General features: G+C 42.9%; 2 protein-coding genes across 17 annotated transcripts in view; one reads left to right on the top strand and one right to left on the bottom strand.

Moving 5' to 3' along the window:
* Positions 1-16,331, top strand: part of LOC116848713 — an 18,695-nt gene extending 2,364 nt beyond the window's left edge. The window contains exons 1-4 of one of the 3 annotated variants that reach the window (XM_032825092.1): positions 7,918-8,200; positions 8,855-9,105; positions 13,626-13,867; positions 14,392-16,331. In XM_032825092.1, coding sequence (XP_032680983.1) covers positions 8,179-8,200; positions 8,855-9,105; positions 13,626-13,867; positions 14,392-14,395 — 519 coding nt within the window. In that variant the 5' untranslated portion in view covers positions 7,918-8,178 and the 3' untranslated portion in view covers positions 14,396-16,331. Of the gene's footprint in view, positions 1-7,763; positions 8,201-8,854; positions 9,106-13,625; positions 13,872-14,391 lie in introns of those variants that run through there. The other 2 variants (XM_032825094.1, XM_032825093.1) reach the window with 2 other exon arrangements.
* Positions 16,332-16,638: 307 nt separating this feature from the next.
* Positions 16,639-20,642, bottom strand: part of LOC116848712 — a 336,115-nt gene continuing 332,111 nt past the window's right edge. For 13 of the 14 annotated variants that reach the window (XM_032825076.1, XM_032825075.1, XM_032825081.1 and 10 more), the window contains one exon: positions 16,639-20,189. In XM_032825076.1, the coding sequence (XP_032680967.1) occupies positions 19,914-20,189 (276 nt within the window). In that variant the 3' untranslated portion in view covers positions 16,639-19,913. The remainder of the gene's footprint in view (positions 20,190-20,642) is intronic. The other variant, XM_032825083.1, reaches the window with a different exon arrangement.

Raw genomic sequence — 20,642 nt, 5'->3', positions numbered from 1 at the left:
CTCTCTCTCTCTCTCTCTCTCTCTCTCTCTCTCTCTCTCTCTCTCTCTCTCTCTCTCTCTCTCTCTCTCTTTCTTTCACTTTCTCCTTCGTCATTCATTATTAGCACTTGCCACTGTAAACGCTGCATTTCGCGGTATCGTGAAGATACCACGATCAGCAAGAAAATGGGAACAAGAACCGCGTAAACTGCGACTGTCTCACGAGTTGCGTTGAAAATTACGCAAATGCAACGACAACGATGACGGCAACGACGACAACGACGGCGGCGGCGGCGGTGGTGGCAATAAAGCTTCCTTCGTCGGACATTTCGTCCGCTTGTGCGCGCCAGCTTTGTAAGTGCTAAGTCGACCACTTACTTATCCGTCGCAAACCGTATTTGACGTGTGCGAGGTGCGAAACGGGGTTAAGGTTAAACCATGTGTAAGCGACGGGTAACCACACGTAACAGTTGTACCGCACCGGTCGCGCCAGCCGTTGACGCAAGAGTTTCCGCCGGTTTCTGACCGATCCATGGGGAATCGATACACCTCATGCTCGCGCGGGCCGCGATACACGCACGCACGCACGTATAAATATAGTAGGGGAACCGAGCTTGTCACGCACACGGTCCGAAGAACCGTTCGATAAAATGCAAAATGCACGGAAGCGCACGAGGCGGATCGATTCGCCGCCAGCCGGCAAGTGTATGCACACCGGCCGCGACCGTATGTTCCTTCTGACTCCTCGGACTTGGTGGCGAAAAGCGCCGAGTATATATGGCGCAGGGTGTTGCTCCTTTTACCGCGCGCGCGGACTCGTCTATTTTCAAATACGCGGCAAGATATGATTTCGGCGCGAAACAATTGCGCCGTTATATTTAACCGTTTTACTTGGAATCGATCGGCGTTAACGCCGCGGGCATACAACACACATAATGCCCACGCGTCTCATCGTGTCGGAATTAACGTTCACACATTATGTCTTGTATTGATTTTTTTCGGCTACGTGCCTCGTATCGCGGCCGCTGACGTGTAATATTCGACGATAAGCGCTCGTTGTACCTTTACAGGCGCGATATCGTTCAGTTTGGTAGAATATAATATCGATTTGTTAGGACGGAGTTCTAATAATATCGAGAATAATATCTGGAAATGTGCAGAATGAGAGCGGAGTAATATTTCCGCGATTACTGACAAATTATACGTGAATCAAGTGGTGTTTGGGTGACGCGCGAATTTTCTCGCACACGTACAAATGCGAAAGTTCGTGACATTTATTACTGTTTGCCTGCGTGCGAAATTGCCACTGTCATGCTATATAGCACGCAAAAGCTGATTCGCGTGATTGCAAGTTGCGCGTAGTCGCGTCGCACTTATTTACTCCGTTGTCGATCAACAGTAACGTTATACGCAACATGTGTACCACGATGCGAACGAACGTCAGGTGTAATCTTCGTGGTAAATAACATCTGCCTCGTTCTTATGCGAGATGAAGGCAAGAATAGAGTTACTTGAAACGAATGAACAGACAATGAACAGGTAGCGTAAAAAGAAGAGGCTGCTGTAACGCTCGGCATAATAGTATTTGCGTTCGACTATAATAGCGATAACGATGTGTTTGGCAGTCTTTTTCTGACGATTATATGACACGGTGTTATTTGGAAAGCAGACGACAGGTTTATAATGCGCGTACGTGCGTCTGATAGCGTACGCGAACCAGCTAGAAACGCTATTATCGCCGATGTAGCGCGATGATTATTTCTCTCCGTCGAGTGTTTACTAGTTTTCGGGAGTGTTAACCGACTTTTTCTCAGCAGGTTCCCGACAATCGATCGAGACAATGCGCGGCTTCGGTAACACGCGTGCGGGAAGTTGAACCTAAAGCAAAAATTCTCGGACACGTAATTCTCAGACCTAATCCTAGGCATTTTTATTATCTTCGCCTTTGAATACAAATTACTGAAACTCTCTCATAAAATATATATACATATTCTATATATTTTTTTATGTTCAAATATTCGTTAAATATTCATATTTAAAGACTAAAATAATAAGAATGTCCAGCATGTGTCCCGAGTATCGATACTTTTACTTTGTACTCGATGAAAACCGGCATAAATTTACGATGCTTTCAGTGCGCGGAAAAAAGATTTGGTTGGATTAACGAAATATCTGGTGAAATATGAGTGAGTCAGAATTCCAGTTGAACCAGAATTCTGTTCGAGTTAACAAGATCCTCATTAACCATGATTTATGGTTAATCAGAACTTGCGACTATTCAAACTGAAGAATTTGCAAGTTCTGCTTAACCAGAGATCTTGTTTACTTCGATAGAATTCCAATAATTTGAACCGGAATTTCTGATTCGTTCTGTTTCGTCAGATATTTGATCAATCCAACCAAATTTCTTTGTCCGTATGGAGATGCGTTAATTTCACTTCGCGATTCATCGGTCGACTCAATCAGAATTGCGTCTTATATACCCGTTTCTATTCGTTCTACTCAATGCCGCCAAGCAGCATCTCGACTAGTGCATTGTGCGACAGCGCGCAGCTATCGTACGTGACAATAATTTTTCGTCAAGTGGCACGACAATGCAAATTCACGGCCGTTCACTGATAATTACCGCGAAAACATATTCCACGGACTTCATTATCGACGACCGTCGATTTTTATGACCGCGAACATGAAAAAGCGCCAAAGATTTCAAATATCATTCGTCGCGTCAAAGATATATTCTCGATTTCCGAATAGTATTGCGCGAGACCGAGCGATAAAATCTACCTTGATTTGTATCGACACACTCGAGCAGTCTCCGCGACCTGCTCTATTCATTGATACATCCCAGATATTGCATAATTATCGCGATCTGAACGATCGCGAATCGCTGCGGCCTCTGTTTAAATCCCCGAAATCTCGTGCGACACAACGGAATTGCTACGACCGTGCCGAAGATCGCCGAGAGAGAATAACAATTTTAAGATAAAGCATCCAGACGGACTCGGATAAAAATAAAACGAAATTTATTGGGACTGATGCAACACCAATTCGCGGCGTTTCTTTCGTGCAGAGTTCTTTGATCATTTTTATCACGCAATTCTTATCGAGAGATTCTGCTCGTTCCAAGATCAGTTTACTATGAAAATAGCGACGCAGCTGTATCATGCATGCGAGATAAGACGGAGATAACATGCGGCGCAGAACTCGCCCACTAATTAAAAATTCTAACGGTTTCTAATTGCGTTTCTAATTATGAGCGTTATAACTGGTATTATAACTGGTATTATAACTGGTTATTATAACTGGTAACGTCAGTTCGCGAAAACTGGCAATTAGCAGAAATTCATGTGACGTATACGTGCTTCTTAAATTCGGTAAATACTACAAAGACTAGAGATGAGAGATAGCTGTGCGATGATTTATTATTCGTTCGCGGAAGCAATCTTTGTGTTTATAGTTAGCTGTATGATGATCAGTGCGTCGCGCGATATATTGCGATAAAATTATATTTGTGTGAGCGAAATTACGCGAAATTATCTAACTAATAATCAACTATCTAACTAATAATTTCCTCCTAACATGACTTTCAAATTTGTGCAACATTGGTGATATGTCACACAGTTTAACGAAGCATCATACGAAATTTCCGCGTAAGCGCGATATCTCTTGAAAAAACAGCCGTTGCAATTATTTCTTTGTTTATTTCCGTCTTTGAAGCTTAACTTTCCTTCTATCTTTTACAATTCGAAAAGTCAACCGACGCCACAGTGCTCTACCAGTGTGTGCTGTTAATGTTGACACGGCCTTGAGATACTTTGCATATTCTATGATCAGATATACGTACACGAAGCGGTTAAAAATCAATATACTCGAAGAAACAGAAAATCGCCTACGCGACGCTTGGCATGTATGGGCTTTTTGTCCTCGTGATAAGATCTAAGCTCGCGACGAGGTAGAGCTATGTGATGTCGTGTAATACGACAAGTAAATTATCTGTCTCAGTTTCGATACATTCGCGGAAAGTATATTTCTTGCTGATTAATTTCATCAATAGCAGTTGGTCTTTCACAGACTTCCAGCGCTTCTTTCCTTTTTCTTTCTTGTATTAAGTCATCCGTGTCAATTTCACTTTTAATATACCATACTATATGATAAAATAGAATGAATTTTGTTTTATAATAAAAATAAGTAAGTTCTACTTTGTTTTTTCAAGAAAAGAAAATAATAGGAACTAAAAAAAATTCTCTAAGCAACGATATCAGTCAAAATAAAAATCAATAATTTCATTTTTATTCTATTAAAAAAGAAATTAAATTTTTATTTTGTTTTTATAGAAGAAAATAAAAACCCAATGAAAATAAAATCTCTAAAAAATAAAATCAATCATTTTATTTTTATTCCTTTATAAAAAGAATAAGTAAATTCTTTGTTTATTTTATAAAGAAGAAAATAATAGAGATAAACTTAAAATAATAGAGATAAAAATAATATCTTCAAGAAATAAAATCAATCAAAATAAACGTCGTGAAATGTCAGTTCTTGAAAATAGTTGAAAGTGTTTAAAATAGACTTGGAAGCTATAATTGAGTCCAAGGAGTCCTGATGGTGTATTGAGAGTAAACTCCAACCGATGATCAGAGCCGAAACGAGACATGCGTCGTCTCTAGGACAACCTGCGCACAACTCACGCACCTCGTTGAGTATAGTTTAGTTAGTCTTAAGGAGGCTCGCGTCATATATATATACAAGTCACGTCCTTGGGTGCCGCTCTCCGTGTACGTATGTAAATTGGAATTAATTTCGCGGTCGTGTCACTGTGTGTGTGCGCGCGCGTTCACGCGCGTGTGCTCCGTACACGCACACGGAATCTGACTGATACGTATATGTGTGTGTGTATCCTCCTTGCTCACTTACGTGCATAAACGCGTATCACCGCGATGGGATGTCTTTGCAATGTCCCATCATATCGTTCAAACGAGCCTGATGCCGATCGCGCGAAATAACATTTGGAAAATACAATTCTGTGTTTACAATTTCGGTGGGGTGGGAATTGGTTCGCGCAATGCCGTGAATCCCTCATGCTTCGTTAATTTGTGTCATCTTAAATACGGCGGCTCATTACGCGGACACGCTATGTTCCTCGAAAAACATTTGCCAGCTACAAGTCAACGATGTCATTAACGTGCACATTGATCCCGATAATCGACAACATGGACGAGTATAATGGTAAACTGATTACAGTATGTCATATATTCATTGAATTTGCGCGATTAAAAACAAGCGCATCCGAAAGACGCGCCACTAGTTCGCGTCGTTATTAAAATAAATCGCGCGGGTAACGACGAGGAGTGGAATTAATTTGCGTATAATTAGTCAATTTGATAATTCCATTGTCCATATCCATTATTAACGTCCGTTGAATTGGAAATTTTACTCGACATTAACGCTCACAGTCGTTAGCTTTAATGCTCTAGTATAAAAAGACCTTAAGGAGAAATTAGCTCCGCGGTAATTACGAATGCAATGTCCGCGGCAGTAATATACATACAAGTCGGTAGTCGAATTGCTTTTCAGAGCATATCGTCCGCGAAAGAAGCTTCGGCAATTTGGCGGCGCGAAAACGAGACGACGCCTCCAATCATTAAACCATATTTATTGCTGAGACAGCATATCAGAGACCTGACGAGACGAACGTATTGATCGTCCCTCAGCACTAATGTCCACATAGCTTATCTGCGCGTTATAATCGTTTGCATGTAGCCTACTTTGTAGATAATCGAAGAATATTTATAGTCGCGCAGCCGATGAATTATGTAAGAGCAAGTTCTGCTGATGAATTGACTTTCTGAATAATATATTGATTCCGCGGTGGATTTGAGCGTAATCTACCGTGTCAGCGACTTGTCGTTTCTTCTGTGAACGCACTTCTCGTGTATACTTTCGCGTCATGGCGCGATACGCGACAGCTGGTTTCTCGAAAAGAAGAAAAAGATGGCCAGATCGTTGGAACTTAGGATTTCCAAGGAAATCAAATTTTTTCATGCTCGAAGAAAGAGAAAGATACTTTCACCACGTAGACACGTAAATTCGTATTCTGAGAAATAGTGCATTTTCAGTGAAACTTTTAATTCTGAGAAATCTCGAGATTGTAGCAGCGGTCATACTAAGGTCTGCATTAATAACCATTATTTAAAACATTTCTCAGAAGAAATACTCAGATTTCAATTCAGAGATGGATAGAGAGTTTTTCAGTTGAATCATGCGATTACAAACATAAATGTCACTCTTATTATATAATTCAACTGAAACCTTGAATCTAACTCGAGATAAAGATCTGAGTATCTCATATGAGATAAGTTTCAGATGACAGTTATTAATATGGGCCTCATATGAGCTTATTAATATAAGCCCTATATATTATTTTTTTATAATTTATTCAGAATCAGATTCAAGTTTTTCAATTGAATTATAATAAATGTGTAACATTTATATATCTGTAGCCGTGATTTAATAGAAAAACTCATTAAAAAAAAATCTGAATTTAAAACTGAATAATTTATAACTGAATTATAACTGAAAAATTTATTCCAGGTTGATCAAAAGGTTTAAAAATTTATAGGGAGAACAAGTAGATATTTTCTATTTTATACATATAGGGATGACCCAAATAGAGAAAGCTAAAATCTAACTACAAATTCAGATCTGAGTGGGACAAGTTTCAAGTATCTCATGTGGGGCAAGTTTCAAGTAACGGCTGTTAAAGCTCTTGGCTACTCGCTGCTAAACTCTTGATTGACGACGTCAAAAACAAAAAAATGCGTACCGAAGATTCCTACAAAGTACGTTGACATAAAGAGATATATCCAAGGAATGACACTTGCAATCAATTAATCACATTTCCAAATACTCCAAACAATTGTTAATTTTTAAGTATACAGGCTGTACACAACACTCGAGAGATATATATGTATAGTGTAATATCAATCTAGTCCATCTCTATACCACTTTTGCCCGTCATCGTGTCCTATCATATTTTCATTACGAGAAACTCGACGTCGAACGCGAACAGGAAAATCACCCACGAGATATGATCGCATATGAAAATTCATATCGTTTTCATTTTCATTTTCACTGACTCTTCTAACGGCTGACATGTCGGACGATCGTCCAATTTCACTTTTAGTGAGAGTTCTTCAGCTTTCTTGTTTTAAGCAGGCAGCCGCGAGACTGACTGCCTTAATTCTGGACGATGGCGTGTTTCCATCGTGCTTACTGTGTTATCGCAAGTGTCTTCGCCGCGCGTTAAACATCTGGACAGCAATTAAAAACAGTAAATGTCCACGTAACGAAAATATATCGAGCTGCGTCCGCTCGCTAATTTTGCGCGAACGCATTATTTACAGCCTGCCTGGTTTCTGACGTTACCGACTCGTCACCCCCGTCCATGTACGCAAGGACGGATGAGTAATGGAGTTTTGTACGAACGACCTACTTTCGGAACCGACGTGTCTTTTGTTGAGGCGCTCGCAGCAAGTGCCTTTCTGCTTTCATCGATATTGTCGACGGTCGTCGTCTTAATGAAGTTGCAATTTGCCTCAATGAAACTCACGCTGCGCGCTGTTGCGCGCCGCAAAACGTCGCTTCTTAGAATTCTCCCTCTTAAACCCGTATCAATAGTCGTTACTTGAGACTTGTTTCATGTAAGATCGAAATTTCAAGTTAGATTTGAATTATTTTGTCGAGTCGTATGATGCATGTAACGTTACACTTGTAATCGTGATTCTGTTGAAAAAATTCACATCTAACTCTGGATTCGAGTATCTCACGTGAAACAAGTTTCAAATATGGGCGTTAGAGACCTTTGTTTACTTGGGAAACATGATCTTTCCAGATGTCCAGGAAACTTTTTGTTTTCGAGTCCTTTTCTTTTGAGGATCTTTGTTCCAGACCTTAGTTGTGTTCCGGGTAATAAACACAACCAAAGATATGTGCAATAAGCACACATCTGGATAAACATTGTAAATCTTTAGCTCGCTACTAGACCTTTTTAGAATGTTATCGATTGGTTTATGAAGAAAAAAATTATACCTCCTGTTAGGACAAAGATAAAGATCCCCAGATTTTACAGTTCAATTCTTATCCAGTTCTCCTTTAGTTTTCGTTGTTGTCAAGAGCAACGCCTTCTGTACTAGCTCGAGAATGCAGCATTCGTTACAGAATCGTGAGTTTATTAGAGAGTTTCTCATTCTCTATATTTTTAACACATTTACATCGCAACATACTCTCATTTATTGACGCTAGTAACAACGTGCAATCGCGGAGTCGTCGACGAAGTCATGCGGTTTTTGCGTGGAAATAACTTCACCAAGTACATCTTATCGATCGCCGTTATCAGCAAGTTATCAAGTGAATTTCGGTAATCTAGCTGTACGGGAGGTTCGAGGTTCTCTACTTTGAGGTAGTTCAAGTGCTTGGTACTCCAATAAAAGCGATTCTCGGCGCGATAAGGTTATCTTGGACTTTATACGGAGAGCGATTCGAAAACAAGGGGGGCCACACTTGAAGAGAGCATTCTGGAAAAAAGGAAGAGAGATCTCAAATGTGACGAGACTCTTTCTACTCGAGTTACAAACGTCTTAAGCGGCCAAGTTTTGCAAGAATGCCTCGCAAGCTTAAACGGACATACAATGTCGGTTAGACATTGTATGTTGACATTGCGTATATGTCGACAATACCAATATCGCACCTCTATAGACTCGTGATCACAAGAGCGCTTCTGTTCAATGCTTAGTTACCGTATGGAAATTCCGCCGGATTCGTCACATCGTCGACAAAGTTTCGCGAGACAATCTTTTGGTATATTTTCATGTTGCAGCTATGTCTTTGGAGGAATCTCGGAGGTCACAGCGCCCGTATCAGTACGGGATGGTCCTCCTGTGCATCGGAGCCCTTATAAACTGGTTGGGTCTGGCAGAGAATTACGTCGAGCCGGTACGATATGTCGGTGTCGCCTGCATAGTCGCCGGGGCTCTTCTCATTTGCGCCGCGATGTGCTGCTGGCTGCATGCGCCGCCAACTAGAACGAGCACGCATATGCAACACACGAATCATCCGATCACGGCACAGGTAATTCTCGATCTGTCGATTCGGAGAAAGCCAATTCGCTCGCAGCCGTCGAAATAGAGAGAGAGAATAGAAACACAATTTCGCGAACGGATTGGAATTAAATTTGAAGGGTATACTGAGAAGGAAATACTTGAAAATATATTCGTGGAATGTAAAGTTTAATTCTCTGAAATAAAGTCGATTTCTGCGATACGGACTTTTATTCCACAAATAAATAATAAGTATTTGTTTTTCTCTAGTGTGCACAGTACAGAGTGATTAGTGCAAAGTGCTACGTGGAACTTGAAACGTGAAAACTAGCTCTTTTTCCTGTTTTTGTAAACTCTGTTTTGCTAATTATCATTTGGAAATATCACTGAACGACGAGCGATAGATACCGATCGCATTCAGGGTTCTCTCGGCAATCCACAAGGATGCAGGTCGTCGGCGCGGTTGAAGGCCCCGAGGATTAAAACGCTTTTAGATCGATCCGGGTCAACCCCCTATTATAGACCACAAGGAGAGAGCGCGTATTATCTATAGATATACTCTAGCGTAGCAGTAAGTCGCAATTACTACCGACGATGGACAGAATAAGAAGAAGCATGATAATACACTTTGTCCGCGATCTATAGTTCGTACTTTTCTCTCTCTTTCCTTCTCTCTCTCTCTCTCTCTCTCTCTCTCTTCCTTCCTCCTTCCCTCTCTCCTTCTCCTCTTCTTCTCGAGCGCAGTCAAATCGAAGCGAGAGATCCGAAAGTAGAGATAAAGGGGAACAAATTTTCATATCAGATAATAAATCGCAGCGTTCATAAATCATCGCCGTGCGACGAATACTGTTCGCCGACGTTCTATCTTCAGCCCAGCATTTCTTCATGCCGGACTGACATCGTCTAAGTCGATAATAAAAATCGTCGAGTCTGTCATCCACGAAACAGGCCGGAATTGCGATTGCGTCACGCTACACCATCTCGTTTCCTCCTTTCGAATGACGGAAATATTACGAATGTTTCCGCGGATGACTCGCTCTTTCCTGAAGTTGACTACACACACACACACACACTCTCTCTTTTTCTCCCTCTTTTTCCTTATAAAATCAGTATTATTACTATTATTAGCAGTACGCGTGTATCTGTTGCTAACGCGAGAGTGATTCGCGCCGCTGTAACGTCAGCTCGATATTTCGCCATTCGCGCAATCGACGTGGGCTTATCAGAAGAATAGCCTCAATAGATCATTAATGTGCATATAGATTTTATACTGTCGATCCATTAATACAGATTTCGTGCAATACTCGATATTCGCAATAATTAATCTTCTAACAGAATCTAACGAGGACTCGATGAACCTTCACCTTTCTTTGTAATACATCACGCATCGTTTTCCTCTTTCCAATCTACCTGGCCGGCTCGTATTTGCATCACGTGGCATATTTTTTTTTCCCTCGGCGAATATTCCCGCGGCAAAATAAACGGCTTGTTCATTTTCAAATGTTTGCCCGTCCGTTCTTTACGCTTCGTTACATCGTATATGCAAAAACGATATAGCGCACGTCGGCTCGACGCCACAAAGGAGGTCACGTGGCAGTCTCTAATGTCGATTGTTGCTGTAAGGATATTCATCCGGAAACATAAACCAGGCTAAATATATCGCGACATTTATCCTTGAGTATATCAGCGTTTCATAGTTTCGATGGCAGTTCTTAAATCGTAACCAACGGCGGTTAAATTCAGTACAGAAGAGGAAACAGAAGGAACATTTTCAATCATGGGAAAACGCGCGCGATTCTCTCTCTTTTTCTCATCACACTTTCGAATTCAATCAGAGACGCGCACACACATACATGGCGCGCGTCCATCGTTCGTTTGTATCGCGAACGAATGACACATATGACACATCGAATTATGCACGCGCATCGTATATTGTCTTCGCCATCTGCTGCGATACCACATTACGCAATCTTATCCATTCTTAGGCGGGGTGTTCCCCAGTCATCATGAGATGCAATTCGTCATGCAATTCGTGGAGGTCTAAGAAATTTCAATAAATCAATACTCATTGTTAATTTTTCCGTGGACGTGCGATAACTAGAAAGATATCATCTTATCAAGATGATATCTTCTGTCGCGTAAGAAGAAGTGACGCGCTTATCTGATTTACACTTGAGAACTCTCCCGCGAATAACAGATCGACAGAGTCGGATGTCATACGCGGGTCACGACACGATGCGTCACGGCCATAATTTCGAATTCTTTCTCGCCACGATAAAATCGATTCGACCAGTTCCTCGTAGGAGTTCCCGACTGTTCGTCGAATTTCGATTTTTCCTCGTCGTTCGACGGAGCTTACGTATCGGCGAGCCACCATCGATCGTTATATCTCTTATGGTGCTTTACGCGGTAGACACACGTCGCAACGACCTCAATTACGCTCAGCATTACATTATTCTCGCGACCCAATTACCGTGACGTCACGCGGAGACGACGTAGTGTAATGGCTGCGTTCAGCAGAGAAAGCTGCTTTATTGTTGTAAAATTCGTGGATCTGACCGGTTTAAGTTCTTAATCTTGAGTGAATCCGATGGCATGTACCGGTTAGATTCACAAAACAGTTGCAGAACAACTTTCTCTGCTGAACGCAGCTCTGAATAGCTCTGGACCGCACACGACAAAGAGGAACGTCATTTCCATATCTGACACACAACAAAAAAACATGCGATCGATTCTCCGAATGTTCAGCGACTCGTAGTCGCGTCCATTACATGGCGATAACCCCCGGGGGCGAGTTTTACCGAGAAAGAAATTTCGTGCGCCACACGAAGAGAAGGAGGACCCGCCGACGCGACGGGGTCACAGTCGTTCACCTCAGGTTTCCACTTAGGCTCATTATGCAATTTTCCAGCGAAGCTTTCTTTATCGCTACAAATAACCCGGGCTATTCTCGTCAGCCGCGCGCGCGCTCGTTGCTGTCTCGTGCGTCACCCTATATGTATCTCGAGCTCGCCCTTTCGCGACTTACATTCAAGTAAATCCACACACAATGTTTCCGAAGAGCAGTAGCCGAGAAAGAGAGAGAGACAAAGGCAGAGAGGGAGAGCGAGCCAGGTACGTAGGTAGATATCTATAGACGACCTACGACGAATATAGCGCGATGTGCACTTCCGGGTGAATATCCCTATAACGCAGCGCGCAGAGTATCGCGGGAACCACGGGGCCGGCACGTCGATCCGGATACTTTAAATAGACACGGGCAACAGAGTGGCTTCACGATGATTAGTCGTGTGACATATTCTTCGGCGCGAAAGCGCCTTCTGAATCTGGCGCGAACGCTAAATCTACGTGTCGGGACTTTGCGAAGCATCCAAGGTTAAGGAGTTCTGAACACGAAGGAACCTGCTGTTTTTGCTACATCGACATTCTCTACGGTTGGAGAGAAAATTGATGTGATTTCAAGTTAGGGTAAACCGATCACAGAATAAGTTTTGAGACAGTTGTCGTTAGTCCTTCGTCTCAAATGAGCTGTTTTGTCGCGCCACAGATAACTGGATAGATAATGCATTAAAAGTTGCTGTTGTTACATGCCAATCGATACAGTTCTCACAGTACTTACATGATACGTACATGGAGAAAACAGTATGGTTGGCCCACACATAAATCTGGCTGTGCCAATCAGATTCAATATTGAATTAGATTTATGCGGGCCAACCATATTGTTTTTTCCGTGTAATGTTCAGTTAGTACATCCTCATATATATGGTTGTCTCAGTCAAAGGAATATTGCTTTCTTTTTCTCTATGTTGTGATCAAATTAGAGAAAATATTATGATTGAGAGACTCGTAAGGTTTGTCTACGCCATATAGTATTGAGATAGTATCGCTCAAACATTGAACTATGAACAGACAAGAAAGAAAATTAGTGTACCACTTCCAGAGCGCCATGCTCACTACAAGCATTTAAAGAATGTGTGGGCCAACCATACTGTTTTCTCCATGTAGGTATCATGTAAGTATTGTGAGAACTGTATCGATTGGCATGTAACAACAGCAACTTTTAATGCATTATCTATCCAGTTATCTGTGGCGCGACAAAACAGCTCATTTGAGACGAAGGACTAACGACAACTGTCTCAAAACTTATTCTGTGATCGGTTTACCCTAACAGCATTTTGCATGTATTATTTTGCAAAAAATGACATCAATATTTCCTTATGGAAACCGTATTTGGACAAGTGATATTCTCAGTGTTTTCCCCGTGCGATTTTTCCCGAAGGATTTCTAGCGAGTTAAATAATCCCTCTGCCGATCAGCCGAGTCGACAAATGAAATGAAGCTAATTACCGACGAAACAACAAAACCTCAAAATTAAGCGGCGAAGTCGAGACGAGACACGCTATGAACGCTGGGGAACTCCCCGAGTCGATCTTCGCAGAGGACGCGCGCGCGCACGATGACGCGAAACTCCGTAGGCTCGCGAAGTTACGTAATAAAATTCCATGACATTGCGAAGTTAATTGTAAGTCAAACGATTGTCTCCTTTTAAAGATCGACGACCCGATCCACGTGATCTCCATCGAGGAGCCGTCCAGCATGTCGAGACAGAAGCCACCGGATTACGAGGCGGTAACGGACGCGCCACCAAGCTACGATGACGCTATCAAGCTGAATCCTAGTCAATTAGTCAGGCTAAGCAATGGAGGCACACCGCCGTTATCCTCAGGACAAATTATCCCGACGACCATCGCCATCGTTTCTCCAACCCTCACGCCGCCACCGCCGTATGCGAGGTAAGACCAGTGATACAGAATGCGACACAACAATAACGATCCTGCATCTCCGGATGTTAAATATCTACGATGCTACAAGTCGCAGGACAAGGTTGACTTTGCTTGTTCCGAGACGAATCCTCTTTCATTAAGATCTGCCGGCTCCTCGTCATGGTCATCTTGACTTGTGAAACGTCAGAAGCGAGAAAACACACGTTAAAAAAAATCTTGCAAAATATATAGAAATAAAAAGACGTATCTTTTTATTTCAACGTTCTGCAGGAACCTCTATCGTATATTTTCTCGCTTCTGACGTCATCAGTGGAGAGTTCCACGGCGAGCAGCCAAGAGCTTTAATCTCGATTATTAGTAATCTTACCTCTTCGTCGTTAATCTTCATCTGATGAAACTGATTCTGAAGTACCTTTGGCTTTAATCATGTCTGCGACATCCTTGAGTCTAATATTGGCGGCACGACGTTCCTCTAAATTCATAGGAGGAAACTTAGCAAATCCTTTGAATCGGTCGTTTTCTTCCTATTTTAGGTGAGATCACAAGGCTGGGAATAGAGACCACAATGAATATGGAGGTTCGCAGCGCGTCGGAGAACCGATGTATTGTCGTCTACTGCGAAGAGCGATCGGCAATGCGATTAAATCAGTGCGATCGCACGACGATTCCGTTGTTCGATCTCGTCATTGCGAGACATTGCGTGATCGAACGTGCATTTAGCGGCGTAAGACGCGATCTTGCCAGGGGTGGATCTTTGAGACATTTGAAGATCGTTCAACACCTTCACGAGGAAGAATCAAACGAGGATCTCTCTGCGACATTTTTAACTGTCGACTGCTTAAATTATTAATCATCGGACAGTGTGAATCGTTGGTACCGACGTTCACTCGGCTCTCGGGACCGTAAACTCTTCCTTTGTACGTTATAAGTTTCATTATGTATAATCGGAAGAAAACGAGGCATCATTTCACTAGAGTTCATCGAAGACGGCCTAAAGATCTACGGCTTTTCTAGTTTTCATTTACGTCACGATTCCCGATTTCCCTAATTCCTCTCATTTGCGTGAAAGTTCGACAGATATTCCGTGAAGTTGTGCGCTCAGAGAGACGATGCATAATAACGTATCGGCATTCAATGTACAATTGCAAACTTGTATACTCGAACGGTGGCTACATATTCTTCCAAATGAAATTGTGCAGCACTCCTGGTTGTCACGATTGAGAGACACTGTTGACGCACGTTTGCGAGGTAATAAAGGGATATATTTAAACCTTTAAAGTGTACAAGCTCGTAATTTAAACTACGGCAGGATAATGATATTTAAATGTTATGTTAATCAAATTTATTTTCAAGCCCTATACTACCATTTCAACTCCTGTCATAATTGATTACAACGCGCAAACGCGTCAGCGGTATCTCTTAATTTGTGATAAGCGCTGCACAACTTTATTCATAAAAATATGTGGCCACCGTTTAGTACAGATTTACATGCTTTTTATTTCGTTCGTTTTTTTTACATTTACGAACATAATCCGATGATTATCTCGACGAGAACGCCGCCAGCAGTCGTCATCTCACGATAACTGCGATTTCTGTAGATTACTCACTGTGGTTTTGCAACCACGAGTTATCGAAGCAAGTACTTTCTGCGCTCGGACGTTCCGTTCGTTTCTCGTGGTCGGCGGTTCGATTTAATAACGCCATTTGAGCCGCTCGTCTGATTGACTGATTGATTGATTCGGAGTGGGTCCGCAGAAATAACAGAGTCCTAAATTTAACCCGACGGAACGAACGCGCAACTTCTCTTTCTCCACCTCTCCGATGATTGCGTGATTTTATTTCATGTACGATAACGCGTATGTAAAATCGACGGAGTTCCCGCCGAGAATTCGGTCGTTGTCTGCGTTGTTGATTCATCGCGTCTTTCGTCGAGTCTTATCGGACTCCCAAATTTCGCTCACGTTACGTCCCGGAATTCGAGCGGCTCAATTATGCACCGCATTAAGAGTTCGCATCTCGAGCGGCGCTCGAAAGCGCTCCGCCGGATATTCTCACTCCCGGACGTAGTTAGGCATGCGATACGCGTTCGAAGAGAATCGCATCCCACGATGATCCGAAGTAGGATCATAGTAATAGAGCATTTGCGAACTCAGCTGCGCGCGTGATTTACTGAAGAACGATCTTCTCTCTCTCGTGTATTATCTCGGTGTCTGTCTCTTTAAATACGCACACACGCGCGCGCACACGGCATACTCATGCGAAAGCCATTCACACACGTCCATTTTATTGTGATATACAATATTACATTATGTATGTATGTATGTATGTGTATATATATACATGTACACACACGCATATGTACACACGTGTAGATATTACGAAGCAAACACTATCGAACCTAACGGCGATGCTTGTAAAGTAAGACTTTTTTTTACAACGAAAATGCAAATATAATATACGAAACTTTTTTCTACGCGAATATCTTTTGTCGTCCTCCTATGTGCGCCTCCTCTCTCTTTCTCTCTCTCTCTCTCTCTCTCTTTCTTTCTTTTTTCTCTTATGATTGTTTCGTGCAAAGTCTTAGGTAGTTCAGGAGATGACTCATTGTTACCTTAGGCGCAATTTGATGACGCAAACGTATATGCATTTACCAAGTCGGTATGACCATGTACGCGCATGTCAAATTAGTTTTCCTTACATATCTCATCTCAGCTCTCGTTAAACGAGTATCTGAAGAGCGCAACGTGTTTCACCGCAAGGTGTGGAGGGAATAATCAGTGTTCATCGATAAATACCCTTTATTCAATCGGAGTAACATTTATACTTACTTAAAGCATGTTATTGAACTTATGTACCTGTAGAATTTCATTAACGGCAACAATCATAATCACAATAATGATAAAACGTAACGGCAATAGAGACTGGCGATAAATTGAACTGGCAATACCAATCATAAGATAATAATAATAATCAAATAATAATGCTAATAATAAAAATGATAATAATGATAATCATAATAGTTATTAACAGTAATGATCACACACATGACTAGTAGATGACGACGATAATGATACGAATAATGACACCGCCGAGTATATCAATGATAATTGCAACGGAACGCGGGAGGTGATGTGGGAAAGTCAAAATGTAGTCACAGTCGATTGTTGGTTAGTCTATTCATCCCACATTGTCGCTCGTTATTCCACCTTCGTGCTCGTCAATCGCGCCAAAGTCGAAGTAAAAGAATCGCCTGACGATAGTGACAATAATAACCGTAATTATAATGATAATGATAGTGACAAGAATAATTATAACGTCGAGATTATTCGTAATTGTCGGTCGACTATCGCTATCTTTAGTTTATTATTACTCTCACTACACGGTGGTTTGGTTAAAGTATATTTACTTCTTCTGCATGCTTTTTCCTCCGCCACCTCGTCGGCCTCACAGGCGAACAATGAATTCCTCCCGTATAACTTTTTCCGTTTCTCGACTTTTCTCTATGTACATGCACCCCGTACCCACATTTGGAGCGAACTCAGTATAACCTTAACGTAATGCAGCCTTACGCCGCCGATCACTGATTATCCGATCGACATGTCTGCTACCTTATCTCCGGCACCGCGTGTGTCTCATTGTGATAACAGTTCGGAATAAGAATATTAAAAATATCTCACGCGTTTACGTCATTACAACGATAATGCGATATTGTGCCACATTATTTTGCCAGTAATATCAATTATTGTAGATTAGCGTAATGAGTTGATACAATCGCCGACGGCACCGTTCACGTATCTTGTTATTTATAGTTAGCTCGTTCGTTTATGTCCCGTCCATGGTCGACGGGACATGCATTCGCGACGTCGATTAGATCGCCTGGTTTCTCATCGCTCATTGCTGCCAATTATGTCAACATTGTGTTGACATTCTCTCTCTCTCTCTCTCTCTCTCTCTCTCTCTCTCTCTCTCTCTCTCTCTTTGTCTTTCTTGGCATCTATGTCGATCGACGTGGGTGTGAAAGGTCAGCCCAGCGCGAAAACGAAAGTTCCGGGCGGGTAAAACCGGCGATAATAATCATAATAACACTCGTAACATTAACGCGGTTCCCACGAGAAGCGACGATTTCTACGACTCGCGCTCTGGACACTTTTGGTATTTACAGGTTCTCGTAGCTTTCCCCTCGTTTCTCGATCCAGCAGCGAAACGCGAACGCGCAATATAATAGTAATAATAATCATAATAATAAGTAGGAACATAAATTGATCAACGAAACAGTAACAACCGCGCCGATGCGAAATGTACACGTGACCTCACGGTGCGGCAAGTAATTCGCGAATGTACAGGAGAGAATGCGACGCATCCTAAAATTATTGCACGTACGAACAAGTATCCTCCGATTCGGCCGCGTCGTATCCCAAAGGGACATACACGCTCAATCTCGATTCCTCTTCGCGTCCTTGACGAAACGATCGTCGGATCACCCGCGATTCGCCTCGGACAGTTATAAATTCGACATTGCATTATGCTTATCATTGACATCTATCGATGAAGAAGAGTTCACGCTTCTTCTAATCCCGCCAACGCTCACTTTTCCCTTCTATCTCTATCCCCTTTTATCTCTCTCTTTCTCTCCTCCTTCTCCTCCTCCTCTCTCTTTCTCTCTCTCTCTCTCTGTCTGTCTGTTTCTCTCCCTCCCTTCCTACTTTGCCCTCGTCGTCCTATCAAAATCGCACAGCTCATTATCGCCAGCGATTCTCGCACTTATAATAATTGTATATCTCTGTCACTATATGTACAACCTATGGACACAACGCGTCGCACTTTTCTCTCGTAGACTCGTTAATATTATATAAATGCATTGGTATACTCGTGACTATACTTTTTTTTTTATCGACAGTAGTAAGAGTAGTGGTAGCAATAATGTGACGATTGGATTAGTCGCTAAAAACGATCCGGCTGGTTGTAACAGTTACAGTAGTAGTAATAATATCGTAGTAGTAGTAATAATCATAATAATAATAATAGTGACTAGCTGGTAAATGGTTAGCCGATAAACTTGGTTTATAAGTAGCCCTCGGTTCAGCACAGAAGCGTCATTGGATGGACACGCAGGCCGGTGTCCTCGTAAGTCGCGCGGACGCGCGCGATCGTTCTCGAAACGGCAATAACAGTTACACAGCGCGGTGAAGTGCAGCAGCGGCAAGAATTCGATATACAGCTAAGGTCAATCTTGTTCTCTTCTCACTTATCCTCTTTACACGACTTAGAGCGTTAACCATCGACCTGTCGATTAATATATAAATGCATTCTCCTCTCCCGTGGTGTATGTCCATGTATGTTATGTGTGTGTGTGTGTGTGTGTGTGTGTGTGTACACGTATGTGTATGTGTATGTATGTATGTGTATTTACATTACACGAGGCGGCGGCGACAGCGGCGGCGACGACGGCCGCCACCGCCGTTGCGACCCGTCGATCGTGACACTCTTGATTCATTCATTATGTACAAAAGATATATCGCTAATGAGCAACGTCGCTCCGCGTGTAGTAGTAACAGTCCGTCAAGCTTACAGCTCGGATGGATGCTCACGGAGCCGTCATCCAGTTTAGATGCCGTTACAACGCTCACTGCCAGGGCAGGCAGCCTATGCGCGCCGGTGTGCTCGGCCGGCCACGACGTCACTTTCACCGACGTCGTTGCTCGCACGCGATCGCGGCGGTGCGTTTCGCGAGACGCGGAACGCACTCCGAAATCCACGCGAGTTCTACGTATGTGACGTCGCATGGTCGAGACTCGCCGCGGCATCATCGTCGGTGAATCACGCGTCACGAAGTCGGGTTTCTCCCAAGGTCGTAGGCCGATCCCGCGCGGAACTCGGTCGTCTCTCCTCGGAGCCGAGGCGTCTCTCGCGCCGTTCGTCCACTCGGTGCTCTCGGTGAACAGGAGGTGAACTATGACTGCGATCAGCGATGCGAACACGAGCTCAAACCGCTCGTAGGTCGCGCGAGCTCCGAGCGACGCTCTCAGTACCCAATCGTCGAGCCTTAAGGATGGTCTCAGATGGGTGTCGGCAGGACCGTAAAGTCCTGCAGAGCGGTCTTCACCGTCTCGTAGATCGGCCGGTTGCTTTCGTCGGTGCAGTAGCTGTCGGCGGTGCACAGAGTCTGCAGCTTCGTCAGGTAACTGTCGAAGTTCTCGTGGCCTATCTTCTCCTGCGGTCCGCCCGGGGCGTTCGGTATCCGCACATGCTCCAGCAGGGAGATCATGTTGTCGCGCAGCGACTGGTAGTATTCAGTCAGATTGTTGTTACGCTGAGCTATCGTTGACGTTTCCTGCAAGAAGAGAGAGAGAAAGGTGATAACGTCTTTCCGTCAATGTCAACGATACTCTGCGAATAAGTCGCTTCTATTGGGGCCATACATGCGCACGACTGATAAGGAACGACCATGAGGAGTCGATTCGTTCGGATGAACACAACTAAAAGTCTCGTGTTTCTAAAGATGCAACAAGAAACTGCTAGCTGAAGGTGCAAAAGTGAAAACTGAGAGAAGATACGGTGAAAGCTCTTAGATGTACGATTGAGTTGAGGCAAATGGACCAAAGAGGTGCAAATAAGTGTCCGTGATCAAATTCAAATTCGGATGTGCGTAGGTCGAAGCCAAAGTAGGCCGAACGTTTCGGTCTACTTCGCCTTCAGTAAAGCGACACGTCTGACTTCGAAATAGAATTTTCCGCGCTGTCTTTTTCTTCCCTTTTCAATGCACAAAATAGACTAATCAACATCC

Source organism: Odontomachus brunneus, unplaced genomic scaffold, assembly GCF_010583005.1.
Source record: "Odontomachus brunneus isolate Ranch 3 - 2012 unplaced genomic scaffold, Obru_v1 Obru_scaffold_098, whole genome shotgun sequence".
Lineage (NCBI taxonomy): Eukaryota > Metazoa > Arthropoda > Insecta > Hymenoptera > Formicidae > Odontomachus > Odontomachus brunneus.
The sequence above is the reverse complement of the archived record's forward strand: the minus strand, read 5'-3'. Positions and strand labels throughout refer to the sequence as shown.